The 15,314-nt window shown below is 54.0% G+C and overlaps 1 protein-coding gene across 1 annotated transcript in view; it reads left to right on the forward strand.

The window, feature by feature from the left end:
* Nucleotides 1–14,623, forward strand: part of LOC133361898 (basal cell adhesion molecule-like) — a 27,393-nt gene extending 12,770 nt beyond the window's left edge. Inside the window, exons 6-16 of the mRNA XM_061580876.1 lie at nucleotides 2,971–3,091; nucleotides 5,013–5,137; nucleotides 6,912–7,128; nucleotides 8,628–8,701; nucleotides 9,022–9,106; nucleotides 9,973–10,155; nucleotides 10,561–10,688; nucleotides 11,265–11,415; nucleotides 11,824–11,954; nucleotides 13,228–13,369; nucleotides 14,445–14,623. Of these exons, the coding sequence (XP_061436860.1) occupies nucleotides 2,971–3,091; nucleotides 5,013–5,137; nucleotides 6,912–7,128; nucleotides 8,628–8,701; nucleotides 9,022–9,106; nucleotides 9,973–10,155; nucleotides 10,561–10,688; nucleotides 11,265–11,415; nucleotides 11,824–11,954; nucleotides 13,228–13,369; nucleotides 14,445–14,623 (1,536 nt within the window). The remainder of the gene's footprint in view (nucleotides 1–2,970; nucleotides 3,092–5,012; nucleotides 5,138–6,911; nucleotides 7,129–8,627; nucleotides 8,702–9,021; nucleotides 9,107–9,972; nucleotides 10,156–10,560; nucleotides 10,689–11,264; nucleotides 11,416–11,823; nucleotides 11,955–13,227; nucleotides 13,370–14,444) is intronic.
* The last annotated feature ends 691 nt before the right edge of the window (nucleotides 14,624–15,314 follow it).

A 15,314-nucleotide genomic window follows, 5' to 3' on the forward strand; every position in this document is an offset into this window, starting at 1 on the left:
AGCGTCGGTCCAGCGTGGCAGTGTGCACACAGCCTGCAGGCGCAGAGCTCATCCTGACGCTTGCCCACAAACTCTCTCGGCGTGCTGCACCACCACTCACACACACAGTGCGCTAACCACTGCACCACCACTCACACACACAGTGCGCTAACCACTGCACCACCACTCACACACACAGTGCGCTAACCACTGCACCACCACTCACACACACAGTGCGCTAACCACTGCACCACCACTCCCCGCACCCACACACACAGTGCGCTAACCACCGCCCCCCCCCCCCACACACACAGTGCGCTAACCACTGCACCACCGCTCCCCACACACACACAGTGCGCTAACCACTGCACCACCGCTCCCCACACACACAGTGCGCTAACCACTGCACCACCGCTCCCCCCCCCCCCCCACACACAGTGCGCTAACCACTGCACCACCGCTCACACACACAGTGCGCTAACCACTGCACCACCACTCACACACACAGTGCGCTAACCACTGCACCCCCCCCCCCCCACGCACAGTGCGCTAACCACTGCACCACCGCTCCCCACACACACACACAGTGTGCTAACCAGTGCACCACCACTCCCCCCACACACAGTGCGCTAACCACTGCACCACCGCTCCCCCCCCCCACACACAGTGCGCTAACCACTGCACCACCGCTCCCCACACGCACACAGTGCGCTAACCACTGCACCACCGCTCCCCACACACACACAGTGCGCTAACCACTGCACCACCGCTCCCCACACGCACACAGTGCGCTAACCACTGCACCACCGCTCCCACACACACAGTGCGCTAACAAGTGCACCACCGCTCCCCACACACACACAGTGCGCTAACCAGTGCACCACCGCTCCCCACACACACACAGTGTGCTAACCAGTGCACCACCGCTCCCCACACACACAGTGTGCTAACCAGTGCACCACCGCTCCCCACACACACAGTGTGCTAACCAGTGCACCACCGCTCCCCACACACACACAGTGTGCTAACCAGTGCACCACCGCTCCCCACACACACAGTGTGCTAACCAGTGCACCACCGCTCCCCACACACACAGTGTGCTAACCAGTGCACCACCGCTCCCCACACACAGTGACCTCACCGTGTGAGCACGTGACGAGGTGGAGGGGCTGCAGGAGCGAGAGGAAGAGGAGGCCAAGGGCGGGGGAGAGTCTCCTGCACGACGCCATCGACTCCACACAAAGTCACGAGGTGCAGGCAGAATCGATTTAAGGTTCGATTAACTACACTCGCGTCGATTCCCATTGGGATAACATGGGAATCGATTCCAGGCGAGTAATGGATGTCTGGAGTCGATTCCCATTGGGATAACATGGGAATCGATTCGCAGTCTAATCGCGTGGGAATCGAACAAGATAGACGAACACGTGGGTAGGCGTGGTTTCTCTCTCAAACTTATCGATCTTTCGATTTATCGATCTTTCACCACTTGTTATTGATCTGTGTAAGATCGTCGCCAGCCAGGTAGGCTGCTGTGGTGTTCTCTACAGCTGTGCCTGCTGCTGGTGCTGGTGGTGGTGGTGCTGGTGGTGGTGGTGGTGGTGCTGGTGGTGGTGGTGCTGGTGGTGGTGCTGGTGGTGGTGGTGGTGGTGCTGGTGGTGGTGCTGGTGGTGGTGCTGCTGCTGCTGGTGGTGCTGCTGGTGGTGCTGCTGCTGCTGCTGGTGGTGGTGCTGGTGGTGGTGGTGCTGGTGGTGGTGGTGGTGCTGGTGGTGGTGCTGGTGGTGGTGCTGCTGCTGGTGGTGGTGCTGCTGCTGGTGGTGCTGGTGGTGGTGGTGGTGCTGGTGGTGGTGCTGGTGGTGGTGCTGGTGGTGGTGCTGGTGGTGGTGCTGCTGGTGGTGGTGGTGCTGCTGCTGGTGGTGCTGCTGGTGGTGGTGCTGCTGCTGGTGGTGGTGGTGGTGCTGGTGGTGGTGCTGGTGGTGGTGGTGCTGCTGCTGGTGGTGCTGGTGGTGGTGGTGGTGCTGGTGGTGGTGGTGGTGCTGGTGGTGCTGCTGGTGGTGGTGCTGCTGCTGGTGGTGGTGGTGGTGCTGGTGGTGGTGCTGGTGGTGGTGGTGCTGCTGCTGGTGGTGCTGGTGGTGCTGGTGGTGCTGGTGGTGGTGGTGGTGGTGCTGGTGGTGGTGGTGGTGCTGGTGGTGCTGGTGCTGCTGCTGGTGGTGCTGGTGGTGGTGCTGGTGGTGGTGCTGCTACTGCTGGTGGTGGTGGTGGTGCTGGTGGTGGTGCTGGTGGTGGTGCTGGTGGTGGTGCTGCTGGTGGTGCTGCTGCTGCTGCTGCTGGTGGTGGTGGTGGTGCTGGTGGTGGTGGTGGTGCTGCTGCTGCTGGTGGTGGTGGTGGTGCTGGTGGTGCTGCTGCTGCTGCTGCTGGTGGTGGTGCTGGTGGTGGTGGTGATCAATAAACACTTTTAAATGTCTGGGACAACTAGTGTTAGTTGCTAGGCCAGGCTGCCTCCATAGGGGCCATTTTGCGTCGTGTTTACTAATATAAATAGTCTAATAGTGTGAAATACACCGTGTTTAATACCACTAGTGTAATAGTGTGGAATGCATTGTGTTTAATACTAAAAATACTGATAGGTTACATCAGCCCACAGGTGCAGGGAGGGGCTGGGTGGGGAGGGAGGGGAGGGGCTGGGTGAGGAGGTGGAGGGTGGGGCAGGGAGGGGCTGGGTGGGGAGGGGCTGGGTGGGGGGTGGGAGGGGTGGGGCTGGGTGGGGAGGGGCTGGTCACCCCGTGGTGCCCTTATAAAACTCAACGTTTCACCTACTCACGCCGGCTTGTGCCCGCCCTCACTGTCGGGCACCTGACCGTTGACCCTGCAGGCCATTGAGCGAGCAACCCAGCGTCACTACCAGCTCCCTCCGCAGCAGCAGGAATGTGTTGTGACGGTGCGGACTGCTGCGTTGTGTTTCACACGACACAGGATTGACGACGGGAGGAGAAGGGCACGGTGGATTCACGGCTCCACAAGCAGCAGCAGCAGGAGCAGCAGCGAGAACTTGCCGGCCACATGTCGCTGCGATGTGTCGCGTTGCTGTTGCTCGTCTCCGTCTCCTTCCAAGGTGATGATCACCGCCGCCGTGACCATCGGCAGCGTCCAGCAGCATCCCCCCCCCCCCCCCATCCGATCGTGGTTCGGCTTCACCGTGTCAATCGTCGTCTGTAGACGCGGAAGATTCGTGGCACCCCGCACACGCGAATTGGCGCTGTACGATGGGGAGTCTTTCTTTAAAAAAAGAGTCGCGATTTGCTGAGTGCTGATTTGCTGAGTGCTGATTAGCTGAGTGCTGATTTGCTGAGTGCTGATTTGATGAGTGCTGATTTGCTGAGTGCTGATTTGCTGAGTGCTGATTAGCTGAGTGCTGATTTGCTGAGTGCTGATTTGCTGAGTGCTGATTTGCTGAGTGCTGATTTGCTGAGTGCTGATTTGCTGAGTGCTGATTTGCTGAGTGCTGATTTGATGAGTGCTGATTTGCTGAGTGCTGATTAGCTGAGTGCTGATTTGCTGAGTGCTGATTTGATGAGTGCTGATGGTTGCTGAGTGCTGATTTGCTGAGTGCTGATTTGCTGAGTGCTGATTTGCTGAGTGCTGATTTGCTGAGTGCTGATTTGCTGAGTGCTGATTTGCTGAGTGCTGATTAGCTGAGTGCTGATTTGCTGAGTGCTGATTTGATGAGTGCTGATTTGCTGAGTGCTGATTTGCTGAGTGCTGATTTGCTGAGTGCTGATTTGCTGAGTGCTGATTTGCTGAGTGCTGATTTGCTGAGTGCTGATTTGATGAGTGCTGATTTGCTGAGTGCTGATTAGCTGAGTGCTGATTTGCTGAGTGCTGATTTGCTGAGTGCTGATTTGCTGAGTGCTGATTTGCTGAGTGCTGATTTGATGAGTGCTGATTTGCTGAGTGCTGATTTGCTGAGTGCTGATTTGCTGAGTGCTGATTTGCTGAGTGCTGATTTGCTGAGTGCTGATTTGCTGAGTGCTGATTTGCTGAGTGCTGATTAGCTGAGTGCTGATTTGCTGAGTGCTGATTTGCTGAGTGCTGATTTGCTGAGTGCTGATTTGCTGAGTGCTGATTTGCTGAGTGCTGATTTGCTGAGTGCTGATTTGCTGAGTGCTGATTTGATGAGTGCTGATTTGCTGAGTGCTGATTAGCTGAGTGCTGATTTGCTGAGTGCTGATTTGCTGAGTGCTGATTTGCTGAGTGCTGATTTGCTGAGTGCTGATTTGATGAGTGCTGATTTGATGAGTGCGACGGGCGACGCTTCGTTGGTTCCTGCACGAAGGTGGATTCCATCGTGTAAGTCGTGATCTAGCCTCGTGTACTGTACACTTCACTATACACTACACTATACACTACACTACTACACTATACACTTCACTACTACACTACACACTACTTTACACTACACTATACACTACACTATACACTACTATACACTACACTATACACTACACTATACACTACACTACTATACACTACACTATATACTACACTATACACTACACTTTACACTACACTATACACTACACTATACACTACGTTACACTACACTACTATACACTACACTATACACTACACTATACACTACACTACTATACACTACACTACGATACACTACAGTAATATACTCTGCACTAATATATACTGCTGCACAATACATTATACACTACACTACTATCCTCTACACTACAGTACTATAAACTACACTATACACTACATACGCTACACTACTATACACTACACTATACACTACACTACTATACACTACACTACTTTACACTACACTATACACTACACTATACACTATACACCACTATACACTACACTATACACTACACTACTATACACTACACTATACACTACACTATACACTACTATACACTACACTATACACTACACTATACACTACACTATACACTTCACTATACACTGCACTAGCAGTCTGCAGCGTGACTTGCGTGCGATGACCGTCATCGCCGCAGGCGTCGAAGCGGCGATCTCCGTGGCGGTGACCCCGCTGGTCGAGGTGGAGCTGGGAAGTCCGCTAGTGATCCCCTGCACGGTCACCGGCTCCGTGGGCGACCAGGTGGTCACCCAGTGGTTCATTGTGAGTAGCGCCACCCCCACCCCCCACCCACACGCACACCGCCGCTTGTCACGCTCGGATACGTACGTCGTATGCCCTGCCCAGAGACTCAGCACTGTCACCCATAGACTCAGCACTGTTACACAGACTCACACTACCCATAGACTCAACACTGTCACCCAGAGACTCAACACTGTTACATATAGACTCAACACTGCTACCCATAGACTCAACACTGTCACCCATAGACTCAACACTGCTACCCATAGACTCAGCACTGTCACCCAGAGACTCAACACTGTTACATATAGACTCAACACTGCTACCCATAGACTCAGCACTGTCACCCAGAGACTCAACACTGTTACATATAGACTCAACACTGCTACCCATAGACTCAGCACTGTCACCCAGAGACTCAACACTGTTACATATAGACTCAACACTGCTACCCATAGACTCAACACTGTCACCCAGAGACTCAACACTGTTACATATAGACTCAACACTGCTACCCATAGACTCAGCACTGTCACCCAGAGACTCAACACTGTTACATATAGACTCAACACTTGCACCCATAGACTCAACACTGCTACCCATAGACTCAGCACTGTCACCCAGAGACTCAACACTGTTACATATAGACTCAACACTTGCACCCATAGACTCAACACTGCTACCCATAGACCCAGCACTGTTACACATAGACTCAACACTACCCATAGACTCAACACTGCACCATAAACTCAACACTAACCCATAGACTCAACACTGCACCATAGACTCAACACTGCACCATAGACTTAACACTACACCATAGACTCAACACTGCACCATAGACTCAACACTGCTACCCATAGACTCAACACTACACCATAGACTCAGCACTGCACCATAGACTCAACACTACACCATAGACTTAACACTACCCATAGACTCAACACTGCACCATAGACTCAACACTGCACCATAGACTCAACACTGTCACCCATAGACTCAACACTGCCACCCATAGACTCAACACTGCACCATAGACTCAACACTGCACCATAGACTCAACACTGCCCACAGACTCAACACTGTCCATAGACTCAGCACTGCACCATAGACTCAACACTGCACCATAGACTCAACACTGTCACCCATAGACTCAACACTGCCACCCATAGACTCAACACTGCACCATAGACTCAACACTGCACCATAGACTCAACACTGCACCATAGACTCAACACTATCCATAGACTCAGCACTGCCCATAGACTCAGCACTGCCCATAGACTCAACACTGCACCATAGACTCAACACTGTCCATAGACTCAGCACTGCCATAGACTCAACACTGTCCATAGACTCAACACTGCACCATAGACTCAACACTGCCCCATAGACTCAACACTGCACCATAGACTCAACACTGTCCATAGACTCAGCACTGCCATAGACTCAACACTGTCCATAGACTCAACACTGCACCATAGACTCAACACTGCCCCATAGACTCAACACTGCACCATAGACTCAACACTGCACCATAGACTCAACACTGCCCCATAGACTCAACACTGCACCATAGACTCAACACTGCACCATAGACTCAACACTGCCCATAGACTCAACACTGCACCATAGACTCAACACTGCCACCCATAGACTCAACACTGCACTATAGATTCAACAATGCCACCCATAGACTCAACACTACCCATAGACTCAACACTGCCACCCATAGACTCAAGACTCAGCACTGCTACCCATAGACTCCAACCCCCCCCCCCCCCCCCCGGCACAGATTTCACAATCTTCTCGAACGAGGATCTCGTACCGCGACGCGCGACTCTTCGTGGCGGACGTGGGCACCGGCTACGAGAGCCGCATCGACGCTCGGCGCAGCGACTCCGCGCTGGCGCTGAGCGCGACGGAGACCGCTGACGAGCGCCACTTCGTCTGCCAGGCACTGGCGGGGCGCGCCGGCGTGGCCGAAGCCACCGCAAGCGTGCGGGTGTTTTGTAAGCGAGCGCACGGGGCCACTTGCTACTCCCCTACTTACGGACGTTGGGACAGAAACTATACACTACACTATACACACTATATATTATACACTACACTATACACTACACTATACACTACACTATACACTACACTATACACACTATATATTATACACTACACTATACACTACACTATACACTACACTATACACTACACTATACACCCTATAGATTATACACACTATACACTACACTATATACACTACACTATATACACTACACTATACACTACTATACACTACTATACACTACACTACACTATACACTACACTACACTATACACACTACACTACACTATACACTACACTATACACACTATACACTACACTATACACACTACATACTACACTATACACACTACACTATACACACTATACACTACACTATACACACTACACACGACACTACACTATACACACTACTATACACACTATACACTACACTATACACACTACTATACACACTATACACTACACTATACACTACACTATACACTACACTATACACACTACACTACACTATACACTACACTATATCACTACACTATACACACTATATCACTACACTATACACACTATATCACTACACTATACACACTATATCACTACACTATACACACTATATCACTACACTATACACACTATATCACTACACTATACACACTATATCACTACACTATACACACTATACACTACACTATACACTACACTATACACCCTATAGATTATACACACTATACACTACACTATATACACTACACTATATACACTACACTATACACTACTATACACTACTATACCTACACTACACTATACACTACACTACACTATACACACTACACTACACTATACACTACACTATACACACTATACACTACACTATACACACTACATACTACACTATACACACTACACTATACACACTATACACTACACTATACACACTACACACGACACTACACTATACACACTACTATACACACTATACACTACACTATACACACTACTATACACACTATACACTACACTATACACTACACTATACACTACACTATACACACTACACTACACTATACACTACACTATACACACTATACACTATACACACTATACACTACACTATACACTACACTATACACACTATACACACTACACTACACTATACACTACACTATACACACTATACACTACACTATACACTACACTATACATTACACTATACACACTACACTATACACACTACACTATACACACTACACTATACACACTACACTATACACACTATACACTATACACACTATATACTACACACTACACTATACAACGTTTCAGAGTCAAGTTGGACTCGCAAGCAAATGGCCGATGACGACCCCGCGACCTTTGACGCACGGAGCGCCCCTCCCTCCCCCCTCCCCCCGTGTCCCTCCCCCCTCCCCCCTCCCCTCGTCTCCCTCCCAGCGGCCCCCATGGTGGCCGTGGCGGCGACCCAGAGGCCCGTGCTGCTCACCCAGCAGCAGCAGCGCCACCACAAGGTGAGCAGCCCTCCGCCCACGGGGACTTTCGCTCTGTCACTTTCCTGCTGGTTTCTCCGCTCCCTGCTGCTGCTTCTGCTGCCTGGGGGTTTTGTTGCCTTAACCGCGTCGCGGAAGCGGCCTCAAATGAGTACCTGGTGCGGTGTGTAAACATCGCCACTGGGGAGACAAAGGCGGCCGGGCGTGGTGCTGGCCTCCCACCCCCTCGTGTACCGTGCCGGGTTTCATAGGTGCTCGCTAACAGCACTTGCCCCTACAGTCTGTTAAGGCTACACGGGGGATCTTTGTTGCGTGTGTTGGTCTGTTTCCCTCTCCTGCAGATCGGTGAATGTTACGTGCGCAACGCTTACCCAGAGCCCCTCGTCACGTGGTACAAGGCGTCCCTGCCCCTGTGGCCATCACCTGGTAAGTGGATCTGTTAGTGAATGTATCTGTTGGTGAATATGTCTGCGATAGTGTAGTGTATAGTGTAGTGTATAGTGTAGTGTATAGTGTATAGTGTAGTAGTGTAGTGTATAGTGTAGTGTATAGTGTAGTAGTGTAGTGTATAGTGTAGTGTATAGTGTAGTGTATAGTGTAGTAGTGTAGTGTATAGTGTAGTGTATAGTAGTGTAGTAGTGTAGTGTATAGTGTAGTGTATAGTGTAGTGTATGGTGTAGTGTATAGTTTAGTGTATAGTGTAGTGTATAGTGTAGTGCAGGGGTCGGCAACCAAAATAACAAGAAGAGCCATTTTTTTCCAATTCGGTACAAAATTCAGTATTTCAAGAGCCGCAATGCATCTATGTACATACGTACTCATCGTCAAGAAGCAGCCCGTAAAGAGCCGCATGCGGCTCCGGAGCCGTAGGTTGCCGACCCCTGGTCTAGTGTATAGTGTAGTGTATAGTGTAGTTTATAGTGTAGTGTATAGTGTAGTGTATAGTGTAGTGTATAGTGTAGTGTAGTGTATACTGTAGTGTATAGTAGTGTAGTGTAGTTCGTAGTGTAGTGTATAGTAGTATAGTGTATAGTGTAGTGTATAGTGTAGTGTATAGTGTAGTGTATAGTGTAGTGTATAGTGTAGTGTAGTTCGTAGTGTAGTGTATAGTGTAGTGTAAACTGCTACGTGGTGCAGGGAGTAAACATCGCCACTGCGGAGACAAAGCCGGCAGGGCGTGGTGCTGGCCACCCACCCCCTCGTGTGACACTCGCTAACAGCACTTGTCCCAACAGTCTGTTAAGGCCACACGGGGGACCTTTGTCTCTGTGTACGTGCGTGTGCGTGGCCAGACGTGAAAGTGACGAGGAAGGTAGTGACGGAGGCCGACGGCACCTTCGCCGTGACGTCCGTCCTGCGCTACAAACTGCGGTGGTGGGATGCGAGAGCCGGCTACCGCTGCGTGGTGAACTACGCCATGCCGGGCGGCAGGAGCGAAGCCGTTGCCTCGGAGACGATCCACGTGAAGGTGCATTGTGAGTACGGGGGGGGGGGGCACCAGACGGAGCGAAGTACAACAGACGGATGTGTATGATGGGTACGACAACAAGACATGCCTGACGGACCATCTTATTGGGTTAAGGCCAAATGAAACACAGAGACTACCGCTACTCGTGAAGATTTGACTCTTGAACGTTCAGAGAGACGCTCAAACCTTTTAGAAAGTCCAGTTGCCTGTTTGGACCGCAATAGATGGCGGAGGTGGCGTCTGCATCTGCAGAACATGAACAACGAGTGGCATCTACATCTGCAGAACAACGGCAATTGGCGATGATTATGACGGTAAGTGGCATTGTTATCAATGACGACGACGTAACTGACGATGATTTGCGATGGTGAGTGGCACCGTGAATCTATGCCGGCGGTGGTGGGATGCGTAGATACACCCCGCGGGAGGGTGGCCCTCATCCTGGAGTCTCACGGCGAGGCGGCCGTGAAGGAGGGCGACACTGTCGTGTTGAGGTGCTATGCTGATGGATTCCCCCCTCCCGAGGTCGACTTCTACCGGGTGAGGCGATGATGACGATGATGATGATGATGACGATGATGATGATGATGACGATGACGATGATGACGATGACGATGATGATGACGACGACGATGCAGACGATGATGACGATGATGACGATGACAATGATGACGACAACGATGATGATGATGATGACGACGATGACGATGATGATGACGACGATGATGACGATGATGACGACGATGGTGATGACGACAATGACGATGATGATGACGATGATGATGACGACAATGACGACGATGATGACGACGACGCAGACGACGCAGACGACGACTGCTGAGCCTGAGCGTTGTCGCCGCTGTGGGCCGCTGCTGCAGCTCGTGCCAACGTGAGATGGAGAGTGGGGTGGAGTGTGAGGTGGAGTGTGAGGTGGAGTGTGAGGTGGAGTGTGGGGGCAGTCACAGGGCAGCCTCCCGCTCTCGGTTGGGGGCAGTGGAACGAGGCTCACAACGGCGACGCCGCGGGAGACATTTTTTTCGTCCCCCCCCCCAAAGAGGCCGTTGAAGTTTGTTTTGCCGCCTCCTCTGCCGTCCCCCCGCTCCCCCGGCTCGTCAGAGCTCCCCGACGCGGGTGGACTACGGCCACGCGGCCGCCGGGAACGCGCTCACCCTGCCCGCCGTCAGCCGCGACCACAGCGGCACCTACGGCTGTCGCGTCCGCGGCGGCCGCGACCCGCCCGACAGCAGCGTGGATCTCCTGGTGCACTGTGAGCGGCGGGGGGGGACGAGGGGGAGAGAGAGACTTTGCGTGAGGCCGCGTTTCTGCGAGCGAGGAGGAGGAGGAGGCGACGTTACGAAAGAAATCGACGGTCTCAGAGTTTTTTGAGCGGATTTTTAAGACGTCCTGGGCCCGGGCGTCAAACCCACGTCGTCGGGAGACGCCCCCCTTTTCCAGCGTCGCGCGTCGGGGAATCCCGGGGGGCGCGACGGCGCGTCGGACGTCGCTTTGTTATCGTCGTCGTCGTCACGAGACGGAGACGCGGCCCCGACTCGGACGTCCGCGACGCGCAAAGAGCTCCGCGGCTCGTCGGATTCCTCCGCACGGACGTTGCGACTGCGAGCAAATGGTGCCGCTTGGCCCGGAGTAAAAGTCGATCGTCTGTCCTCCTCGGCAGACGCGGACAACGTGAAGCCGCTGGGCCCCACCGAGGCGACCCGGCTCACGGCCGGGGACGTCGTGCAGGTGGCCAGCGCCGCCGCCTCGTCCTCGTCGCCCGCCGGGATACCCACCCTCACGTGGACACAGGTGCCCCGTCCGTGTCACCGTCACCCCCCCACCGTGCCCCCAACACCATCACCCCACCGTGCCAACACCGCCCCCCCCACCACCCCCACCACCGCCGACCCCACCGTGCCAACACCCGAGTTTGATTCCCGCTCACAGCCAGCAGCAGCGATTATCTGAACCGGTCCTGGGCCTCCCCTAGGTCTACTCAACCTCTAATTAGTACTTGTAGTCAAGATTGCTAGCACGGGGGAGACAAAGGCGGCGGAGGCGGTGGTGGTGGTGGAGGTGGTGGTGGTGGTGGAGGTGGTGGTGGTGGTGGTGGTGGAGGTGGTGGTGGTGGAGGTGGTGGTGACGGTGGGTGGCATTTATGAAGATGGGAATGAGATGAGTGGATGTTGTGTGTTTATATTGGAGTGCGCGTGGCACCTGCTGGGTCTGCCTCGTGACCTCCTCCTGCCTGTGGGCGTTCGACACTTGGCCTGGCCTCAACGTGCACGTGGCCTGGCACAAGCGCCGTAGTGACGTCACCGCCACTTAGTGGTGTGTGTGTGTGTCGGTGAGTGTACGCGTGTGTGTGTGTGGGTGAGTGTACGCGTGTGTGTGGGTGAGTGTACGTGTGTGTGTGTGTACGTGTGTGTGTGTGTGTGGGTGAGTGTACGCGTGTGTGTGGGTGAGTGTACGTGTGTGTGTGTGTGGGTGAGTGTACGTGTGTGTGGGTGAGTGTACGCGTGTGTGTGTGTGTGGGTGAGTGTACGCGCGTGTGTGTGGGTGAGTGTACGTGTGTGTGGGTGAGTGTACGCGTGTGTGTGTGTGTGGGTGAGTGTACGCGCGTGTGTGTGTGTGGGTGAGTGTACGTGTGTGTGGGTGAGTGTACGCGTGTGCACAACGAGGTGGTGACAGTCGGTGGCGTTAACGAGACAATCGGATTGATGGGGGGGGTGGGGGTGGAGCGTAGGGGAAGAGAGCGATCGCCTTCGATGTCAGCCGTGAGCCCCGAGTGGACGTTCTCGCTCGTCACGGCAGGGCCTGCTCACTTGAGGGAGGACCACCGCTGATGTCCCACAGCACGAGACGGATGTCATTGACCCCTCGAGTCACTGGCTGAGTCATGCCCCCAACCAGGATGTCAATATGCAACCTTCTTGATTGCAAGTCAGGTGCTTTAGCCACTGACCCAACGAGAGACAAGCCGTTACAATCACAAAGGGCGATCGGAAACGCAGTGACGGATATGCAAAACGTTGAGTTTCAGTCGCCCGTCGTCTCCCTGGCGGCGCTCCGCGTCCCCCAGGCGGGGACGGCGCTGTCCGGCGGGGCCACGTTGACCCTTGGGAGCACGACGCCGTCCAAGATGGGCGCCACCTCGCCGCCCTCCGTGCCGGGCCTGGGGAGGTCGCGACCCGTCAAGGTCGCTGTGGGAGGTCACCGGGGCGGTGAGAGGCCGACGACGATGAGTCTCTCTCTCTCTCTCATAGCACCAGCAGAGTCTCCACTCCCTCTCTCATAGCACCAGCAGAGTCTCCACTCTCTCTCTCATAGCACCAGCAGAGACTCCACTCTCTCTCCACTCTCTCATAGCACCAGCAGAGACTCCACTCTCTCTCTCTCATAGCACCAGCAGAGACTCCACTCTCTCTCCACTCTCTCATAGCACCAGCAGAGACTCCACTCTCTCTCTCTCATAGCACCAGCAGAGACTCCACTCTCTCTCCACTCTCTCATAGCACCAGCAGAGACTCCACTCTCTCTCTCTCATAGCACCAGCAGAGACTCCGCTCTCTCTCTCTCTCATAGCACCAGCAGAGACTCCGCTCTCTCTCTCTCTCATAGCACCAGCAGAGACTCCACTCTCTCTCCACTCTCTCCACACTCTCTCCACACTCTCTCTCTCATAGCACCAGCAGAGGCTCCACTCTCTCCCCACTCTCTCTCTCATAGCACCAGCAGAGGCTCCACTCTCTCCCCACTCTCTCTCTCTCATAGCACCAGCAGAGACTCCACTCTCTCTCCACTCTCTCCCCACTCTCTCCACACTCTCTCTCTCATAGCACCAGCAGAGGCTCCACTCTCTCCCCACTCTCTCTCTCTCATAGCACCAGCAGAGACTCCACTCTCTCTCCACTCTCTCCCCACTCTCTCTCTCTCTCATAGCACCAGCAGAGACTCCGCTCTCTCTCCGCTCTCTCTCCGTGCTCTCTCCCCGCTCTCTCCCCGCTCTCTCTCCGCTCTCCACGTTGTCTCCTCTCTCCCCGCTCTCTCTCCGCTCTCCACGTTGTCTCCTCTCTCCCCGCTCTCTCTCCGCTCTCCACGTTGTCTCCTCTCTCCCCGTTCTCTCCCCGCTCTCTCTCCGCTCTCCACGTTGTCTCCTCTCTCTCCGCTCTCTCTCCGCTCTCTCTCCGCTCTCTCATAGCACTAGCAGAGACTCCACTCTCTCCCCGCTCTCTCTCCGCTCTCTCTCCGTGCTCTTCGTCCACACCGTCTCTCTCTCTTTGTTGTTCCCACTCGCAGGAGGAGCGCAGGAAGCAGACGCATCGGGACGTGGGCTGCCGTGGCTCATCATCATCCTCAACCTCCTCCTCGTTGTCGTCCCCCCCCTCTTCCTCGTCTTCTGCGTTTGGGCGCTTCGTCACGTTTGCTCGAGAGAGCCGCGAGAGGTCGCGGTCGTGGCCAGCGAGCGAAGACGCTGACCGCACGGCGGCGGTGCGGCAGCAGCAGCAGCACAGATCCCAGTGAGCGCCCACCGGCCGCTGGGCGCGACGTGCGATCACTGACGAGGTGGTGGTGGTAGTGGGGTGATGGTGGTGGTGGTGATGGTGGTGGTGGTGATGGTGGTGGTGGTGATGGTGGTGATGGTGGCAGTGGTTGTGGTGGTGGCGGCGGCGGTGGTGGTGGTTGTGGTGGTTGTGGTTGTGGTGGTTGTGGTGGTGGTTGTGGTGGCGGTGGTTGTGGTGGTGGTTGGGGTGGTGGTGGTTGGGGTGGTGGTGGTTGTGGTGGTGATGGTGGTTGTGGTGGTGGCGGTGGTGATGGTGGTGGCGGTGGTGATGGTGGTGGTTGTGGTGGTGGTTGTTGTGGTGGTTGTGGTGGTGGTGGTTATGATGGTGGTGGTGGTGGCGGTGGCGGTGGTTGTGGTGGTGGTTGTGGTGGTGGTTATGATGGTGGTGGTGATGATGTGCGTTGCATTAGCACTGCACTGAGATTGACGTCCCACAGTGGTCTATAGTAAAGGCTGTCACGAGTTCAATCTGCCTCGTGATTTACAATGCCATTTACGTATGCACTTTTAAAACATTAGATTGACAACTCACTTGTTTAGAAGTGAGTTTTGTGTTTAGTTTGGTGTCGTTCCCTCTCACCGCTGCGAAACAAGTTCAACACGCT

The sequence above is a fragment of the Lethenteron reissneri genome, unplaced genomic scaffold (genome assembly GCF_015708825.2).
Source record: "Lethenteron reissneri isolate LAM-NWPU_2019-01 unplaced genomic scaffold, ASM1570882v1 scaffold_1278, whole genome shotgun sequence".
Classification (NCBI taxonomy): Eukaryota; Metazoa; Chordata; class Hyperoartia; order Petromyzontiformes; family Petromyzontidae; genus Lethenteron; species Lethenteron reissneri.